Source organism: Chiloscyllium punctatum, chromosome 24, assembly GCF_047496795.1.
Source record: "Chiloscyllium punctatum isolate Juve2018m chromosome 24, sChiPun1.3, whole genome shotgun sequence".
NCBI classification, from domain to species: domain Eukaryota; kingdom Metazoa; phylum Chordata; class Chondrichthyes; order Orectolobiformes; family Hemiscylliidae; genus Chiloscyllium; species Chiloscyllium punctatum.
In genome coordinates, this window is record NC_092762.1 from 73585697 (window position 1) to 73607566 (window position 21870).

The 21870-nt window shown below is 40.0% G+C and overlaps 1 protein-coding gene across 1 annotated transcript in view; it reads right to left on the bottom strand.

Annotated features, from left to right (window-relative positions):
* Positions 1–723: 723 nt before the first annotated feature.
* fstl3 (follistatin-like 3 (secreted glycoprotein)) overlaps positions 724–21870 on the bottom strand; it is a 41430-nt gene continuing 20283 nt past the window's right edge. The window contains exons 3-5 of the mRNA XM_072594185.1: positions 21502–21720; positions 6639–6866; positions 724–5640 (exon numbers count right to left, since the gene is read on the bottom strand). Of these exons, the coding sequence (XP_072450286.1) occupies positions 5564–5640; positions 6639–6866; positions 21502–21720 (524 nt within the window). The 3' untranslated portion in view covers positions 724–5563. The remainder of the gene's footprint in view (positions 5641–6638; positions 6867–21501; positions 21721–21870) is intronic.

Sequence of the window (21870 nt, forward strand, 5' to 3'; positions counted from 1 at the left end):
AGGAAACCTAAACACATAAATAGAAAGCGGGCCATACCACCAGTGCTTCATCCGGAAGCTCACTGATTATGTGATAGTATGGTGATGAAATGTCTGAAAACAAACCTTCCAGATCAGTGAGCAAACCTACATCCAGAACCTCAACCTGAGCTACAAACTTCTCAAAACTCATTAATATCTTTTGAGACTCAGCTGTTGCATCCATGCTTTGATCAAGGCTGATCTGCAGTATTCTGACTTAAACAAAAATGAGCATCAGTGAACATATCATTTTATCAGTTAATTGCTCCTTCCATCATGTTACTATGTTTGAGAAAAGATGGACTGAGTGTCATTTGGCCAGATGTGAGTTTATCTTCCATTTTCTTCTGAATGGGACATATCTGGGAAATCTTCCACATTGCAGGGATGATGCCAGTAACAACAGAACAACTTGGTTAGTGTTGCAGTTCACTCTCTTACACATGAATCACCATACCACAAAGTCTTTTCCATGACCAGTGCACAATTATTTAATGGGGAGTGAACAGAATTAGCTGGATAGTGATGGGAAACTTCATCTTAAACGATAGTGGCCATTAAGAAAGGTACATTTCTGAAAATTGTATGCTCGCTGTCAGAATGGTTTCATGTTAAAGCAATGTATTTACAAAGCTTTTTAAAAGTTTGTATCTTTTAGAACGGGTAACAGAACCAAGAGTTTAGAAAGTTTCACAATGACAATTGCATACAGATAGTATTTATTTGTGATGACCAAAAGTAATACAAGGTAAAAAGAAAGTCCATTCTCCTCATACTGTTTCATAAGCATAGATCTATTCCATGTGATAATATTCTGCATTCATTGTAAACTACAATGTCCAATTTTTGCAACAATATTTTTAAGCATAAATCTTCATTAGTTGGGATTAGAAGTCCAACAAAGAGGTAAAAAGGTACAATAGAAAATCTAAACTCTACTCTTCATATTGGCAAACTTTACATTCTAAAAGATGTATGTGACAATTTTAATGCAAAAAATCATCTATTGAAATAATTTTTGTCCTTGAACATTAATGTTTATGATATGGGGACAACTCTCCCATTATGTTATTAGTACATTTATATTTTTGCATTAAAAAATTTCTCCAACAGTTTAGCAGAAGCATGAGGGTGTTATTCTGAACAAACTGTTCATACTTAACAAATTAGCAAACAAAGAAATTTTAGGTAAGCATGATTTCATTCCAATGATATTTGATGTAAAATTTTAGACAATAATTCTCACAAAGTAGAACCTGTTCTTTTACAAAATGAAGATAACATAGGCATATTAAAATACAAAATTCATTGTTATGACAAAATACTTAAGTTGGTTTGGAGATTACTACAATGAAGTGGGTTAAAATGCACTGTGTGATATGACCTGCAATATCATTCATTTAAATCTGTCTGCTTACAATTTAAGTGACCATATTGATCAGTTTATGAAAGAATTTTATCAACCATTGGCACACAATGCAATTTCAACTCCAACGTGTTCATTAGTATATACACCTTTCACCTTACATAACTGATAATATATTCCAAATGTAGATGGTTTAAGGGTTGAAATGGCTTAACAATACTGTGGTATATTACGAAAACGCGATTTTTACAATTAGAAATGTGTTTGAAAAGTAGTAAACTTTGAGAAAAATAATTATAATTACATCAGATGGATATGACAAACAATAATAGGGTATAAATAAAATGGAGTATTTTCTTCATTGTTTTTCTTACAATAAATATATAGTATGAGTATGTACAATATAAACACAACAAGGTTGAAATTCCTCTTAGTGCACTAAGAATATGATAAGTCTTCTATTTGTTGCCCTGGATTCATGAGAAAGCACAGACTTAGTCAGAAAGGATTATGAAAGAATGAACCACTGGATGCATAGTTGAAAGTTTATCAGAAAACAAAATTTGCAATTATGATGCTGAAGTAACTGTGAATGATCTAAATTGGCATTTAAGGGGACTAAATGGCACACACTGACAACCCAAGCATGCATCATGCAAGTAGCAGTATTCATCTAGGTTGGGAGATGAGATCTTAAATTCCTATTCACATAAAATGGCCTTGAGATTATAACAGATTGTTAATGGTTACAACAGGTTACAGACTCCTGGCCAGATCTGCAACTTACACAGCAGACATGGAAGCGTGGATTTTTGCAGAGTTGAGCTGACACCAGAGACATTTGCAAATGAAAAGCAGGACTGAGATATGGAAGCTCACCCTCATTTCCAACAGATCTCATTATTGTCTTCAGGGGAAAGAGGACAGGAAATGGTGTCAATAACACAGGAGAAAGGCCACCAGGGTCATTTGAAATTAGATGTAAGTTCAAACAGACTCCATTTTCACTATTTTATAGGCCTTAACCCACAGTGTCAAGTCACAAATTTGTGAAGTGGAATCTATTTATCTCCAGAATGTCAAATAAGGGGTCTTTACATCTTATCATCTTACATTATTACATCATTGACTCTTTAAAGGTAGAGAAAAACAAGTTGAAACTGTCAGAGTTTAAAAAAAGACAACAGGCCAGGACCGCTTTGGTTGACAAGTTATCTGGTGTGCATTTGTAAAAAGAAAACATCACTATCTGTTTCTGATGATTCAATTGAGTTCACTTTTACATTTCCCAAGGGCTGTTTTTCCAGCAGAGATTATTAAGAATGCTTGGCTCAGTTTCAAAAGCTTCAGAAGTATTTCAAAGCATAAATGTGATGGTGGTTTTGGGGGTCTGTGCGGAAGATTGGGGACAGAGTTCACATTTTGATTGACAGTTCAAGAAGGCAATTTTAGAAATTGCTGTCTTTGCTGTTGTTATTGTTGAGAAGTTAGTTTTTTTCTAACAAATTGAACACAAGAGGATTTAGAATTTTTGAATAGGTTCCATGAATGAGAGATTTTTTTCTGTATCATACATATGTTTGAGCACTCTATTAGATTGTTTGAAGATTTTTTCGCCATTCTCATATAGTTTCCAAATTCTATCTCTGAAAGATGCCTGAACTGAAAAAGGCAACCAAGTCCCAGGTTGTATCATCACATTTGATCATTTAAAATCCAACAAAACATCTGATATTCAGCAGTTAAAACCTAAAGAATTTGCACTGTGATATCTATTGACATTGTCTAGTGGTGCACTGTACAAGAATGTTGGGTTTGAGATAGGTCTGAGACATTGATTTTATAAAGCTCATTCTTTTCAAGTGTGGAAGTCTCATTGAGCATTCAGGAGTTGCATACACCTGTGAATAAAAGACCTCAATTCCTGGAGAAAGAAAATTTACAAATTTCCTTATTCTTCATTATCAACAGCACTAGAAACAGTGAATTACTTCTCTGAGGAATCACATTGGAGTCAAAACATTAACTTTGTTTCTTTCTTCACAGATACTTCTAGATTTGCTGAATTTTCCATCACTTCTTGTTTCTCTTTCAGATCTTTGGCAGCCACAGTATTTTGTTTTTGTTTATTTCAACATGGAACAGGGTTAATCATGATTGAATCAAACATATCCAATTACTGGGTGGAGGTCCAACAGATAGATAGCAAATAATATAACTATGTTCCTCTGTGATTCTAATCTCATGGAGCTGGCTATAAAATATAAAGTGTTGCAAAAGCAAGAATTGTATGTACATTCTTGTCTCTTGTGTCCCTGCAAAACACTAGGAATGCCAAGTAGGGCATAGTTGGCAAGTCTACCATTCTATTCTATACTGGAAACAGAAATGCCATGGATAGCAAGCAACATTCATAATATCTGTATGGAAACCCCACGTACTGTGGAATCATCTCTCATGAATGTTGTTGCTTCAATTTGTGTCCACAGGTTACCTCCAGTATGTGAGCAGCTACAATTCACACAACCATGTTAAGGGATTAATTTTATATAAATGTGATTGTCGATTCTCACAACAAGCAATGGATACCTGGACTTGGATTCTAAATAACAAAGGCCACCTAGCAGCATAGGTTTAGGTGGGCAATTTGAGTTATTTTCAGTCCTTTAGCATCATGGGCCTCTAGACCATGAAAATATATAGCAAAACATTGCAGGAACAAGTATATTTGAGTTAGTTTCAAAGAAGTCTTCAAAACTATGAGGGGCATGGATAAGTTGAATAGTCAGGGTTTTTCCCAAGGGTAAGGGAGTCCAAAACTAAAGGATATAGGTTTAAATTGAGAGGGGAAAAATTTGTAAGAGACCTAAGGGGCAGCTTTTTCACTCAGAGTGTGGTGCATCTATGGAATGAACTGTCAGAAGAAGTGGACAATTACAACATTTAAAAGGCATCCGGATGGGTATATGAATAGGAAGGGTTTAGATGGATATGGGCTAAATGCTGGCAAATGGGACTAGATTAATTTAGGATATCTGGTTGGCCTGGATGAATTGGATCGAAGAGTCTGTTTTCTTGCTGTACATCGCTATGACTCTATAAAATGATTGTCCTAAAGACACTACACACTAAGACCCTCTTCCTTATTTCTGTCAGACCATAAGGCCATTCTCAGTGTGCATGAGATACAACGTTAGAGCAAAGTGGCACACTATCCTTTTATACATATGTTGTAACTTAATTAAAAAGCAAAGTGCTTTAAGGATTGCAGGCAGAACCTTTGAATAACAAGGCTGACTTAACATTAAGGCATCAGAAAGATTGTATGTGATCATAATTTACCCACTTCTGCTTATTAGCCAAATGTTATTGGATAAATGGCGACATGAACCTTATAGTATGAGATGCCACATGTTTGTTAAGAAAAGCTACTAGTGCTGCATCCAGATAAATGGCATTTGTATTGTGAAACAGGCCACCCATGATCTCTTCAATTCACAAGTGAACTACAAAGCTGGCTAATCAAGTATTCGTTGAAAAAGAATTTGCAAGATTTAACAATAAGTAACAATGCACTGTAGATTGTTGCTAGATTGCAGGCCTAATTCTATAAAATGGCATGGGTGATGCTAATGTTTCTGCTCAGCATGTGCCAGTAATGATCTTCTGTACAGTGATGACATGGCAATACAAAGTTGTGATACTCTTGAACCTCCCAAGACATTTGCTTTTGCTCTTCCTCTGTTATGCTATCCGTGTCACACTTGATGCAAAGTCCATGTTGCAGTGTGCACAGAAACACTCCTGAATCATTCATGTTTTATAATAACTGCTGCTGAATCTCAAACAGTACTCAGCCATTTTAGCACCAATTCTTATAATTAAAAGGTTATGCATTAAAACTAACATGAATATCTGTGCACAAGCAATTTTAGTTGTGCCTCAGTGAGCCCTTGGAAGTGAAAAGTCTTGAGGCCTAGTCTATGCATTAACATGTGATGACAAATCAGTCACATAAGTGAAAGGAAGGAGTGAGTGGATATTTTGATGGCACTAAAAGTTCAAATGACTTATGTATTAGTGCTCACATAGTACAGGCACTACTCTAATGCCCAGAGGAATCTTTGCCCCAATGTCTTTTCTTTCTCTGCTTGTAACTTCTTGATTCATTATAAACTACCATCCAAGGAGAAGTTTCGAAAACACCGTATTATCTTGATTGTCTCCTTTTTGCTTGATCCCTTCTGCTGAAGCTGCAAAAGAAAACCCATCAAATTAGTACAGTGCTGAATTGCATAGACAAAAACAAATGAACACAAAGATATCAAAGTTTCTTCAACACCTTTCTAGATGCATAGAAGATTACAGCTATGAGCTAACAGAGGGTACAATTCACTGTAGCTATTTAGGCTGAAGCAAATTTCAGGAGAAGTTATTTTAACTCCATGCAATATCATAAAATCAGTCAATATTGATCAGCTGCCCTTTACACATTTCTCTTGCTTTCCATTTCCAATTTTAATTCATTGTGAGAGGTGTATAATTGGAAGGTTCCCCACTCCACATCATTTGCATGTTCAAAATGATCATATATAGTAACTAGAGCAATATCTTTCCATGAGTACATGAGCTGTCATAACTGATAAAAATACACCATCTTGAATGATCAATTCTGCTTCTCTCTGACTGTGCCAGATTGACAAGGTATTTCCAATATTTTCTGTTTTCATTATTTTCTACTAATGATTGCTGCACTGGAATACTTTAAAATGCTATACATGGACTTAGGATTTCCAAGTTAAATTTGTTTTGTTTCCCACTGACATCTGCAAGAGAATTCTTTTAAACTCTTCCTAATGTTCATGATAAAGGAGAATAAAATACATTCGAAAATAAGATATTCCAAAAAAATAATTCCATAAAGTTTCAAATTAGCTGAGCTTTTTAGTCTGACAGCTACATTTATCACGAGATGACCGTTTGTCTAAGGATTTGGGGTGGAAGTGTGTGTGATGAATTTGACAATTGCTAAAATGAATTAAGTACAGGATGTACTTCTGCTAAAAGAATGTGCTTTCCATCCATTTTATATCTGACAAACAGGAGCAATGTATACTGATTGCTACATCATAATATCACCCAATACGTATATAAAGTCAACACTGTATTACGTTTTAATGTACCAAATTGCAGTACAATTTTCAAACACTGCTTTTGAGGTGAGAAAGTTTATCGGACTTGTGTAACTTACCATTGCATCTCCCATAGTGAGCAACACCAATGGATTTTCCCAGTAAGCAAGTAGCACGTCTCAGATGGCACACACTATGATAGGTAATACCATTGTTCCCACAAAGTGCTTGTTCAAACGATAATGGCTCTGGACAAGGCATCACTCTGCACATCACGCAGTGTGCACTGTGGGTTTGATCTATCACACACATGGAGGTACCCGGGCATGAAACCTGTGTGCATGACTCTGGAAGACATAAGGAATGTGCAATGGTAAGTACTACAAACAGAAGACTAATGAATTTGTTGTTCCACTTCAATAAATTGGAGAATATATCGCTCAGTAAATTTAATAAATTACAACTTACATTGTCCAGTAAATATTAATGCTGCCTCAAAATGCTGATAATATTTTAAAGCATTTTTCAATTAACAGCAGCATCATAAATTATATTATTAATAAACATAATTGGCATCACATTAGTACTTATTCCACATGGAACTGATCATTTTACTTCTATAAATTTTCAATGTTGATTAGGACATTTTACAGCAACAGCTTTTCATTATATTAGCAAGAAGGGAAAGGTATAAAAATGACAACAACATCAATTTAGCAACATTTTTCATTGGTTTGGATAACATTTTTAATGCATTTGTATTAAACTAAACTTAACAAAAATATGCTCTTCATTTGCACTGCTATAGAGAAACCAATCCAAATAAGTATCTCATCAACAAAGATCTGATCATTGAATTACTCTGTGCTTGCAAATGCTTTGTGTTAAAATGACATTTATACTTATTTAGCTTTTAAAGCAAAAAACAAAATGAGCTATTTTCTATTTTGGCTAGGTACTCTCCTCATTTGTCACAAATCTGCATCATAAATTGATCATTCAAAGTCATTTTCTCACGCCAAATTAAAATTATCTACTCACATGAATCAAGCAACTTAAGTTAACATAGGAAATTCAAACTTGTGCAAACATTTTGGATAGATGATCTTATTAAGTGACACTAAATTCAACATAATCCATTATCCCATTTAGTAATAAATATAATTTCAGTATTTGTCAATATGAAGCGACAGCAAGATGGTAACGAAGAGGGTCAAAAATAAAATTTGACAGTATGTTGCATATCTAATGGTCTCAAATTAATTTGCTTAACTATTAAGAAACCTGCACATATGAGCACATGGTTTTTGCTAAAACGAACCATAAATAAAAGTTCATAACACACTGTGAGGTCTCCATTTGGAATACTTGGGACCAAGTCTGGCAATTTTTTTGTATTATGGAATGATGTCAGATTGTTGAACCACAAATGTGTGAGCCATGAGTTGCTGGATCTGACCATAAAGTTTGGACAACTGATGTTTTGGAGACATGGTAGCTCAGTGGTTAGTACTGCTACCTCACAGCACCAAAGACACGGGTTCCAATCGAGCCTTGGGTCCTGTCGGTGTGGAGTTTGCACATTCTCCCTGTGTCACAAAGATGTGTGGGTTAGGTGGATTGGCCTTGCTAAATTGCCCATATTATTCAGGGTTGTGTAGGCTAGGTGCATTAGTCATGTAAGGGAATGGGATATCATTTGGAGGATCAGTGTGGACCATAGGGATTCTATGATGAACCTAGGTTTGTTGACAGGGGGGTTTCTGCAATGGATCATTTATGGTGACTCAGTGGTTAGCACGGCAGCCTCAAAGTGTCAGAGACCCGGGTTCAATTCCAGCCTTGGGTGACTGTGTGGAGTTTATACAGTCTCCCCGTGTCTGCATGGGTTTCATCTGGGTGCTCCGGTTTCTTCCCACAATCCAAAGACGTACAGGTCAGGTGGATTGGCCATGCTAATTGCCCATAGTGGTGCACTTGTTGGGCCAAAGGGCCTGTTTCCACACTGTAGGGAATCTAATCTAAACAAAAGATTTCTGGACTAGATAGGGTTATACTGTATTATACATTTGGCCCATACTGTTGTGTTGAGTATTCCTGTTTGACAGATCATTGGATGCCATCATTACAAATTGCACGGTTTATTCAAATTAGTAATCTGGATTTAATTATATTGTTGCAATTAGTGAAGAATATCTAGGGCCTTAAAAGGATAAAAGGTCACTAAAAGGATAAAAACTCAAACTTTAGAATGACCTTTTGACAAAAGAATATCTTGTCTGTAGATATATGCCTGTACATGACTCACTGAAACTAATAGTTCTGATCTGCGGAGAGAAAGAAGAGTTAATGTATTGGGTCGAGGGGCCCTCCTTCAGAAGAGGATTCTGCTTTCTCTCCAAAGATACTTTCAGACCTGCTGAGTTTCCCTTGCAATTTCTGCTTTTGTTTCAGACTTCCAACATTCATTGATCTTTGTTTGACCTCCTGTGTTGCTTGTTCAGTGATGATGACATAGAGAGGATGTTTCCTCATGTGGGGCAATCTACATAGAATAAGAGGTCATAATTTTAGGATAAGGGGTAATAGATTTAAAACAGAGATGAGGAGACATTACTTCTCTCAAAGAGTCATGAATCTGTGGAAGTCATAGAATTGCATCCTAGGATCCTAAAAGAGGTAGCTACAGGAATACTTGATGCATTGGTTGCAATTTTCCAAAAATCATTGCATTCTGGGGAAATACCAGAGGATAGAAAAACTGCTAATGTGGCACCCCTATTCAAAATGAGAGGGAGGCAGAAAGCAGGTAACTATAGGCTGATTAGCCTAACAAAAATTGTTGGAAAAATATTGGTATCAGGTATTAAGAAAGGAATAGCAGAACATTTGGAAAATCAGAATCAGCATGGCTTCATGGAAGAGAAATCATGTCTAATTAAGTAATTAGAATTTTTTTCAAGGAAGTCTCAACCAGAGTGGATAGAGGGGATCCAGTGGATGTGTTGTATTTGGGTTTCCAGAAGGCATTTGACAGGGTATCTCACAAGACATTAAGTCATAAAATTAGAGCCCACAGGGTTGGAGATTCCACATGGATAGAATATTGGCTCATTTGCAGGAAACAGTGAACAGGGTAAGGGATTCTTTTTCAGGTTGGTGGTGAAATAGCATCCCAGAGAGGCTGGTATCCTGTCACCAAGTCCCCCCTTATTTGCATATGAGAAAAGTCCTTGACTCTAGCATTGCCTCTTCAGAGTCAGCTGTCAAAGTGCCAGAATCTCTGACACTCCTCTTTTTATCTGAGTTCGAGGACAGAGGTTGCTCCTTTTTCTTGGAGAGCCTCCTGTGGCATTTTAGCACCAGGTCAGGTTCCTCCAACTTGTTGTCTGACGCAAGTGGTGTGTCACACGTGGGAGCTCATCTCTTGCACCAGGAGCGCCTTGGTAGAATTTCAGTTTCTTCTTCTACAAAGGTGTTGAGGTGGATACATCCATCATGTCCATCTCTGATTCACAAGACTTGTCAATGTTTGATGGAAAAGATTAACTCATGAGCTCCGATAGCTGTTCCAATGTTCAGAGGAGCACGACACATTTTGCTCATGCACCGTTTTCGAATTAGAGGCTTTCACATGGTCCATGTGCTTGTTCAGGACCACCGCACCTACCCAAACTTTATACATCACTGATCCTGATCTCACATCCACCATGCCTCTTGCATGCGAGGACATTTCCGTGGTTCTTACACCAAAGGTCGTCCTCTGTATCAAAATGTCTCTCTTGCTTGGTGAAGTATTGTGTTTGACATTGACAATCCTGATGCTGTTTCAATGTTTGCACCCTCCCCCAACCCCCACCTTCAGGTCCAGGAAGATCAGACTTAACCTGGTGCAGAATCTTCCGCCTATTAGCAACTCTGCCATGCTATCCCTGCAGCTGTATGAGGTGTGGTCCTAAAATCAAATAGGAACCATGACAGCTTGGTATCAACTAAGGTTGTAGGCTATTTCTTTCAGACTGCTTTCAAATTTTGGATGACACTTTCTGGCAGGCCATTGGATGATGGGTGGTATGGAGCTGTCCTTAAATGTGGATTCCCATTCAAATTTAGGAAATACCCAAATTACCTGGTGGTCAATGATGGCTTATTATCTGTGACCAACACTTCCTGGAATTCATGTATTGAAAAAGATGTGTGCATTTCCTTTTTTTCGTCATCTCCATGTGTGAGGAATGGATTCCACTTTGAATGGCAGTCTGCAATGACTAAGAAATTTGAGCCCATGAAAGGACCTGAATAGTCAGTGTGCAACCGAGGTAAACCAAGGTTTACCCAGCCATTCTCACAGACGTAGGGGAGTTGCTGGTGGTAATTTTTGTCCTTGATGGCACTACACCACCAACACAGCTATGTCTGCATTCAAGCTTGGCAACCAGACAAACCTCTCGCCAATATCTTCATTTTGGAGACCCCTGGATGACCCTTGTGGAGTTCAGCCAGTATTTGGTGACAACGTTTGCTTGGGACAATCACTCTTGCTCCCCATAACATGACATCCCCTACTGGTCTCTCCAGGTCCAAAAAGGTTTCAATTTTAGTTGTGACAGCGGTTTGGTTTCCACCATCACCACTAGCTGTTTCAGTTTTGAAAGGACTGTGTCCAAAGTCTGACATTGTCATCTGTGACTGGGACTGCGTCCAAAAAATTAAGACCATTACAAAATCTTCCATTGGGGATGCCACCAGTAGTATATCTGCTAATGGGAGGCAGCTCAATGCATCCACATTCAGTACTCAGCATCCCAGATGGTGTTTTAACTTATAATTATAAGCACTTGTGTTACAGTCCACCGCTGAATGCAGCCCGAAGCTATGGGCAGCACTGCCTTGTCCTCTTTAAGCAGACCAATAGGGGTTTGTGGTCAATTATTATCACAAATTTTCATCCATAAATGTATTGCTGGAACTTGCTGATTCCAAACAGGACTGCCAACCTTTCTTTCTCAGTATGATTGGTGCTGCCCATTCCACAAATTGGACTGGTTTGACGATTCCTTCACTTTCCAGTCTTCTGATTTCTGCTTCTACTTTTGCCCATAAGACAAATGGCACTGGGCGGGCCTTGCAGAATCGTGGAATTGCTTGCTCGTCAACATCAAAGTGGCCTTGACTCTTCTGATAGTCCTTAGACCTTCCTGGAAGACTTCCAGGTATTTATTTCGGACTTCATTTGGCAGCCACGTTCTAGTTGAAAAATGTTCAGACCATCTTGGTGAATCTCCTGCAAGCCAATTTTGCCCCAACAAGCTTGGACCCAAGCATTTTACTACAATCTGAATTTAATCAGTTGCCATTCATAAGAGACAGGAACCTAAGTTGTACCCTTAATCTGTAATAGGTTCTCAGCCAAGCTCAGGTCTAGCACAAATTTATGGGTTGGGGTCCAAAGCAAATTTTGTTAAAAACCCATCTGCAATCATTGATATGGCCACCGTGGTATCAACCTCCATTGGAATCATCGAGTCATGCAATATGGAAACAGATTCTTCAGTCCATCCAGTCCATGCTGACCATCATCCCAAACTAAACCAGCCCCACCTGCTTGTGCCTGGACCATATCGTGCCAAACCTTTCCTACACATGAACTTATCCAAATGTCTTTTAAATAGAGTCACAGAGATATACAGCATGGAAACAGACCCTTTGGTCCAACACGTCCATGCCGACCAGATATCCTAACCTAATCTAGTTCCATTTGCCAGCACTTAGCCCACATCCCTCCAAAACGTTCCTATTCATATACCCATCCAATGCCTTTTAAATGTTGCCATTGGACCAGCCTGCACCACTTCCTCTGGCAGCTCATTCCATACATGTACCACCCTCTGGGTGAAAAGGTTGGTCCTCAGGTCTCTTTTATAGCTTTCCCCTCTAACCCTAAACCTATGCCCTCTAGTTCTGGACACCCCTACCTCAGGGAAAAGGACTTTCTCTATTTATCCTATCCATGTTCCCCATGATACTATAAACCTCTATAAGGTCACCCATCAGTCTCCAATGCTCCAAGGAAAACAGCCCCAGCCTATTCAGCCTCTCTCAATAGCTCAAATCCTCCAACATCCTTGTAAATCTTTTCTGAATCCTTTCAAGTTTCACAACATCCTTCTGATAGGAAGGAGACCAGAAATGCATGCAATATTCCAAAAGTGGCCTAACCAGTGTTCTGTACAGCTGCGAACCTCCCAACTTCTATACTAATGCTCTGACCAACAAAGGAAAGCATATCAAATGCCTTCTTCACTATCCTATCTATCTGCGACTCTACTTTCGAGAAACTATGAACCCGCACTCCAAGGTCTCTTTCTTCAGCAAAATTCTCCAGGACCTTACCAATAAGTGTATAAGTCCTACTAAGATTTGCTTTTCCAAAAGTCAGCACCTCACATTTATCTAAATTAAACTCCATCTGCCCCACTTCAGCCCATTGGCCCAATTTTTCAAGGTCCCATTGCACTTTGCGGTAACCGTCTTCTCTGTCCACTGCACCTCCAATTTTGGTGTCATCTGCAAACTTACTAACTATATTTCTTATGTTCACATCCAAATCATTTATATAAATGATGAAAAGTAGTGGACCCAGCACCAATCCTTGTGGCACTCCACTGGTCACAAGCCTCCAGTCTGAAAAGCAATCCTCTACCACTACCCTCTGAATTCTACCTTTGAGCCAGTTCTGTATCCAAACGGCCAGTTCTCCCTGTATTCCATGAGCTCTAACCTTGCTAACCAGTCTCCCATGGGGAACCTTGTTGTAACAAAATTGCATTCACCACTTACCTGGCAGTTCAGTCCACACATGAACCACTTTATGTAAAAAAGTTGCCCCTCACAGCTTTTACAAATCTTTCTCCTCTTAATCTTAAAAATATGCCCCCTAGTTTTGAACTCCCCCAACTCTAAGGAAAATACCCTTGTCCTTCACCTCATCTATGTTCCTTGTGATTTTAAAAACCTCAATGAGGTCACCCCTCAACCTCCTACCCTCCAGTGAAATAGGTCCCAGCCTTTCCAATCTATTTTTATATTTCAAACCCTCCATTCCCAGAACATCATGGTGAATCTTTTCTTAACCGTCTCCAGCTTAATAATATCCTTCCTATAACAGGGCAACCAGAACTGTACTCCAGAAGAGGCCTCACCAATGTCCTGTATAACCTCAACACTCGTGACATCAATACTACTATACTCAAAGATTAGAGCTGGGTGATCATTTATCCAGACATTTATTTTGATTGGTACTGATTTGGAAGTTATTGGCATCTTAACTGTTCTAAACCAGATGTAGGCCTATGATATATCTTACTCAATTTAGGTCTAGTTGGGCTCTTTAGCTGTCTCAAGTCTGCCTACCAGCTGCAACTTCAATAGTTTGCTGGTCAGGATCCTGAAGAAAATTTTAAACGTTTGACCAAGGCTTTGCTTTGTTTTGGGGTTTTGCTGTGAGCTGACCTACAGTCCCTCTGTTTAGGAAATGTCCATAGTGAGGCAATACAATTGCCTGCTCTCAAATGGTATTCCCCAAGTTTAGTCGGACTGGCAAGGGGTCCACTTCCACTGGAATACCCTGCAACCCATATGCTCCACTTGCCACATTTTCCAGTGATAAAGCCAGTTGTAGAGTCTGTTTGAATTCCAGCTGGGCTTCAGCTAGTAGATGACGTTGCATATTTAAATCATTAATCCCACATACCGAATGGTCTCTAAGCATCTCATTAAGGGTCGAACCAAAATTACATGTCTCTGACAGTCATCTTAATCTAGTCAAACATTTGGTACGGATTCCCCTGGTTCTCGAATTGCTGAGTAAAAGCAATGGCATCTCAAAATTAGAGGCTTGGGGTCATAACTATTGATTTAATCTGGTGCAGTGTTTTGTAAAGGAATAAGACGGTGTTATTTTCTGGGTACATAGATTGTGAAGGAGCAAAAATGGCCTTTGCAGTGATATGTACTTCTTGTCAGATGTGGGAGTTTAAAGAGAGTTTACGGGTTACTGTGGATTATATTTGCCATAAATGCTGTTGGATGCAAATCTTATCAGATCAAATGGATCGGTTGGAGAGACAGTTAGAAGTGATGAGGAATTTACAACAGCAACAGTATGTAATGGATGGCAGTTATAGGAAAGGGGGAAAGTCTCAGATACAGTCACATAGGTGGGTTAACTCCAGGAAGGGTCAGAGAGGTAGGCATCTAGGGCAGGAGTCTTTTGTGGATATACCCATTTCAAACAGGTGTGCTGTTTTGGAAAATGTAGGGGGTGATGGATTCTCAGGGGAACGTAGCACGAACAGCCAAGTTTCTGATATTGAGACTGGCTCTAATGCAATGAGGGGTACGTCGGCTTCGAAGAAATCACTTGTGTTAGGGGATTCTGTAGTCTGAGGTACAGATAGACATTTCTGTGGCCAGCAGAGAAAAAGCAGAACGGTGTGTTGTTTCCCTGGTGCCAGGATCAAGGATGTCTCAGAGAGGGTGCAGAATGTTCTCATGGGGGAGAGGGGCCAGCAAGAGGCCATTGTCCACATTCGAACCAACAATACAGGAAGGGAAAGGATTGAGATTCTGAAGGGAGATTACGGAGAGTTAGGCAGAAATTTAAAAAGGAGGTTCTCAAGGGTAGTAATATCTGGATTACTCCCAGTGCTACGAGCCAGTGAGGGCAGGAATAGGAGGATAGAGCAGATGAATGCATGGCTGAAGAGCTAGTGTAAGGGAGAAGTATTCACATTTTTGGATCATTGGGATCTCCTTTGGGGTAGAAGTGACCTATACAAGAAGGACGGATTTCACCTAAATTGGAAGGGGACTAATATACTGGCAGGGAAATTTGCTAGAACTGCACGGGAGGATTTAAACTAGTAAGGGGTGGGGGGTGGGACCCAGGGAGATAGTGAGGAAAGAGATCAATCTGAGACTGGTACAGTTGAGAACAGAAGTGAGTCAAACTGTCAGGGCAGGCAGGGACAAGGTAGGACTAATAAATTAAACTGCATTTATTTCAATGCAAGGGGCCTAACAGGGAAGGCAGATGAACTCAGGGCATGGTTAGGAACATGGGACTGGGATATCATAGCAATTACAGAAACATGGCTCAGGGATGGGCAGGACTGGCAGCTTAATGTTCCAGGATACAAATGCTACAGGAAGGATAGAAAGGGAGGCAAGAGAGGAGGGGGACTGGCATTTTTGATAAGGGATAGCATTACAGCTGGAAATACATCCAGGGAAGTTACTTGGGTGGAACTGATAAATAAGAAAGAGATGATCACTTTATTGGGATTGTATTATAGACCCCCTAATAGTCAGAGGGAAATTGAGAAACAAACTTGTAAGGAGATTTCAGCTATCTGCAAGAATAATAGGGTAGTTATGGTAGTGGATTTTAATTTTCCAAACATGGACTGGGACTGCCATAGTATTAAAGGTTTAGATGGAGAGGAATTAAGTGCATACAAGACAATATTCTGATTCAGTATATGGATGTACCTACTAGAGAAGGTGCAAAACTTGACCTACTCTTGGGAAATAAGGCAGGGCAGGTGACTGAGGTGTCAGTGGGGAAGCACTTTGGGGCCAGCGACCATAATTCTATTCGTTTTAAAATAGTGATGGAAAAGGAAAGACCAGATCTAAAAGTTGAAGTTCTAAATTGGAGAAAGGCCAATTAGGCAAGAACTTTCGAAAGTTGATTGGAGGCAGATGTTCGCAGGTAAAGGAACGGCTGGAAAATGAGAAGCCTTCAGAAATGAGATAACAAGAATCCAGAGAAAGTATATTCCTGTCAGGGTGAAAGGAAAGGTTGGTAGGTATATGGAATGCTGGATGACGAAAGAAATTGAGGGTTTGGTTAAGATAAAGAAGGAAGCATATGTCAGATATAGACAGGATAGATTGAGTGAATCCTTAGAAGAGTATAAAGGACGTAGGAGTATACTTAAGAGGGAAATCAGGAGGGCAAAACGGGGACATGAGGTAGCTTTGGCAAATAGAATTAAGGAGAATCCAAAGGGTTTTTACAAATATATTAAGGACAAAACGGTAACTAGGGAGAGCATAGGGACCATCAAAGATCAGCAAGGTGGCCTTTGTGTGGAGCTGCAGAAAATGGGGGAGATACTAAACGAATATTTTGCATCAGTATTTACTGTGGAAAAGGATATGGAAGACATGGACTCTAGGGAAATAGATGGTGACATTGCAAAATGTCCAGATTACAGAGGAGGAAGTGCGGGATGTCTTGAAACGGGTAAAGGTGGATAATCCCCAGGACCTGATCAGGTGTACCTGAGAACTCTGTGGGAAGCTAGAGAAGTGATTGCTGGGCCTCTTACATAGGTATTTGTATCATCGATAGTCACAGGTGAGGTGCCAGAAGACTGGAGGTTGGCAAACGTGGTGCCACTGTTTAAGAAGAGCAGTAAAGACAAGCCAGGGAACTATAGACTAGTGAGCCTGACCTCGGTGGTGGGCAAGTTGTTGGAGGGAATCCTGAGAGACAGGACATACATGTATTTGGAAAGGCAAGGACAGATTAGGGCTAGTCAACATGGCTTTGTGTGTGGGAAATCATGTCTCACAAACTTGATTGAGTTTTTTGAAGAAGTAACAAAAAGGATTGATGAGGGCAGAGAAGTAGATGTGATCTATATGGACTTCAGTAAGGCGTTCGACAAGGTTCCCCATGGGAAACTGATTAGCAAGGTTAGATCTCATGGAATACAGGGAGAACTAGCCATTTGGATACAGAACTTGCTCAAAGGTAGAAGACAGAGGGCGGTGGTGGACGGTTGTTTTTCAGACTGGAGGCCTGTGACCAGTGGAGTGCCACAAGGATCGGTGCTGGGTCCTCTACTTTTTGTCATTTATATAAATGATTTGGTTGCGAGCATAAGAGGTACAGTTAGTAAGTTTGCAGATGACACCAAAATTGGAGGTGTTATGGACAGCGAAGAGGGTTACCTTAGATTACAACAGGATCTGCACCAGATGGGCCAATGGGCTGAGAAATGGCAGATGGAGTTTAATTCAGATAAATGCGAGGTGCTGCATTTTGGGAAAGCAAATCTTAGCAGGACTTATACACTTAATGGTAAGATCCTAGGGAGTGTGGCTGAACAAAGAGACCTTGGAGTGCAGGTCCATAGCTCCTTGAAAGTGGAGTCATAGATAGATAGGATAGTGAAGAAGGTGTTTGTTATGTTTTCCTTTATTGGTCAGAGTATTGAGTACAGGAGTTGGGAGGTCATGTTGCAGCTGTACAGGACAATGGTTAGGCCACTGTTGGAATATTGCGTGCAATTCTGATCTCATTCCTATCGGAAAGATGTTGTGAAATTTGAAAGGGTTCAGAAAAGATTTACAAGGATGTTGCCAGGGTTGGAGGATTTGAGTTATAGTGAGAGGCTGAACAGGCTGGGGCTGTTTTCCCCGGAGTGTTGGAGGTTGAGGAGTGACCTTATAGAGGTTTACAAAATTATAAGGGACATGGAGAGGGTATTTAGGCAAAGTATTTTCTCTGGGGTCAGGGAGTCCAGAACTAGAGGGCATAGGTTTAGGGTGAGAGGGGAAAGATATAAAAGAGACCTACAGGGCAACTCTTTCACGCAGAGGGTGGTACGTGTATTGAATGACCTGCCAGAGGAAGTGGTGGAGGCTGGTACAATTGCAACATTTAAGAGGCATTTGGATGGGTATATGAATAGGAAGGGTTTGGTGGGATATGGGCCGGGTGCTGGCAGGTGGGACTAGATTGGGTTGGGATATCCGATTGGCATGGACGGGTTGGACCGAAGGGTCTGTTTTCATGCTGTACGTCTCAATGACTCTAATCATGTTTGTCAATTCTGGGTAGTTTTGGTGTCTGGTGTCTCAGGGAAAGTTAGGAGCCTAATAACAGAAAAAACTGTGGCTCCACAAGTTGCCAGGAGAATTACTTGTTGCTTTTCATTTGCCACAATGTCATTTGCCTGGAAAAAATAATGCATTCTTTCCACATTTTGGCCCCACTTCTATGGCAGGGTCAAAAAGATCAGGCTTCCCAGCAAAGGCATGATGTAAGAAGTGCTGGCTTGAAGGTAGGAGACAGAGGCTGGCGGTAGAGGGTTGCTTTTCTGACTGGAGACCTGTGACCAGCAGTGTGCCATAAGGATTGCGGTGCTGGGTCCACTGCTTTTCATAATTTATGGAAATGATTTGGATGTGAATTTAGGAGGCATGTTTAGTAAGTTTACAGGTGACACCAGAATATGTGGCATAGTGGACAGTGAAGAAGGCTACCTCAGAGTAAAATGGGGCCTTGACCAGATGGGCCAATAGTTCCAGGAATTGCAGATGGAGTTTAATTTTGATAAATATGAGATGTTGCACTGTGGTGAGGCAAACCAGGGCAGGGCTTATACAGTTAATGGAGGGCACTCGGGAGTGTTGCTGAAAAAAGACACCTAGGGCTGCAAGTGCACTGTTCTTTGAAAGTGAAGTTGCAGGTGCACAGGGTGGTGAAGAAGGTGTTTAGCTTCAGTGGTCATAACATTGAATATAGGTGTGAGAATGTCATGTTGCAGCTGGACATGACATTGGTGAGGCCACTTTTAGAGTATTGCATACAATTCTGGTTGCCCTTCAATAAGAAAGATGTTGTTAAACATGAGAGGATACAGAAAAGTTTTACAAGGATACTTCTGGGACTGGAGGGTTTGAATTATGGGGAGAGGCTGAATAGGCTGGAGCTTTTATCCATGGAGCGTCAAAGACTGAAGACTTATAGAGGTTTATAAAATCATGAGGGCTGTGAATAGGGTAAATAGTCAAACACTTTTTCCAAGGATGGGAGAGTCCAAAACTAGACAGCATAGGTTTAAGTTGAGAGGGTAAAGATTTAAAAAGTACCCGTGGGGTAACTTTTTCATGCAGAGGGTGATGCACGGATGGAATGAGCTGTCAGAAGAAGTGGTGCTGAGAGTCATCTGAATGGGTATATGAATAGGAAGGGTTTAGAGGGATATGGGCCAAATGCTAACAAATGGGACTAGGTTAGATGGGTCTGTTTACATGTAGTATGACTCTATGAAGTTATGAGTCAAAGTTGACTGCTGCAAGCGAGTTTCTTCAGAACATGCTTTACTGTCATCGCCATTGACATATTTCCCATAGAGACCAGTATCCCATTACCGGGTCACCCTTTATTTACACATGAAAGTGTCCTTGGCTCTCCCATTACCTTTGCAGAGTCAGCTCTCAGAATGCCAGAATCCCTGACATTCATCTTTTTATCTGCCAACAAGAACCCCTTGATTGGATGAGGTTAACAGCCCCAATCAGGGAACTCGTATGTTATGAGGTCCAGCTGGCTGACTGTAACTGCTTCCAGTATAAATGACTTGGGGGAAGGAAGTGAATGTACTGTAGCCAAATTTTCAAACAACAACCTGGAAAGGCAGGTACAAACAAGTTAAGAAAATGAGCAAAAAGTTATAAAATGGAGTATAATATTGGAAAGTGTGACGTTGTTCATTTTGGAAGGGAGAACAAAAAATATATTATTTAAATGGAGAAAAAGTGCAGAAAACTACAACACAAAGGCACTTGGGGTAATTGTGCATGAAACACCGAAAGCTAGCACACGGATTCAGCAGATAATCAGAAATGCTCATGGAATGTTTGCCCTTATTTCAAGGAATTTGGTGTATGAGAATAGAGAATCCTACTGCAACTGTATGAGGTGCTGTTGAGACCACATCTGGAGGACTGTGAGCAATTTTCATCCTCTTCTTTAAGGAAAGATGACATTTCATTGGAGGCTGTTCAAAGAAGGTTCACTAGGATTATCCATGGTATGGAGGAATTGTCTTATGAGCAAAGCCTAAACAGGCTGGGACTCCATTCACTGCAGCTGAGAAGAATGAGAGATGATCTCATTGAAACATATAGGATTCTAAAGGAGCTTGACAGTGTAAATTCTGACAGGATGTTTCCTCTATTAGAGAGAGTGTAGGATCACTGAGCATATCTCAGAATATTAGGGCACTAGTCTAAGACTGAGATGAGGAGGAATTTCTTCTCTCAGAGTGTCTTTGGAATTCTTTGCCACAGAGAGCTGCAGGAGCAGCGTCCTTATGTCTATTTAAGGCTGGGATAGATTTCTGATCATTAGGGAAAGGGCAGGAAAGTGGACACAAGGAATGCTGGATCAGCCATGATCCTATTCAATGGTGGAGCAGGCTTGAGAGGCCGAATAGTCTACTCCTGTTCCTATTCCTTATGGTCTTATTACCCCAGAGTATGGTGGACACCGGGATGCTGAATACATTTAAGAATGAGATAGGCAGATTTTCAATCAGCAATGGGTTAAAGCGTTGCAGAAAGTGGGCAGCAAAGTGGAGTTGAGGTCAAGGTGAGATCAGTCATGATCGTATTAAATGGTGGAACATGCTTGAGGGGCTGAATTGCCTATGCCTGCTCCTTGTTCCTATGCTTTTATGTTCCATTGCCCTGCAAGAACACAGATCACAAAAACCTCATAATTGCTACTATATTTCTCTTGCCATTTTACGCAGTTCTTTTCTTAAATAGCACTGAACGAGGCTTTCCTGTGCACTACTGTGTAGACATTCTTTGCAAATGTGTTTATTGTTTGTTACACTGAGAAATTTTTCTTCTTTCATCTTTGTTATCTTGCACATGATACAAAATCAGTAAATCCTAAGTAAAATCTATGGTATACTAAAGACATGCATATGTATATGTTTCTCAGTCATTGCGCAGGACGCACAATGTCTATGCAATTCCTTGATTATGCTACACTGGCCATATGATTAGGGAATACCATAGACAGAAACAGCACAGGGTCCGAGGGAATTATCCGAAATGGTGGGTGAACAACATCTGAAATCCACAGGGGGAATGAAATAAAAAACTTACTTTTGCATTCTCCTTGATACTGCACTTCTAGCTCTGGCAGTCCTCTGCACTTTGCCAAAAGGAGGGCACATTCATCCTTGTAGACTTTACCATCAGTTCCACACACAGGTACTTTCTTTGTGACATTGGAACAGTCAGGCGCACAGATGCATGTTGGCTTGTTATGCTTATTCATTTTGCAAATCTTCCCAGGTCCACAATCCACACCCTCACAAGTTTCTAAAGTAACAAATGATGGATAGACCATAATAAGTAATAATACTGGTCTGTCAACTTGGCAATGGTGTACAATTTCACTCGTAAATATTCAAACTGAACAGCAACACTGGGCCTGTTTTAAACCATCTGTAACTTAATGAACAAAAATAG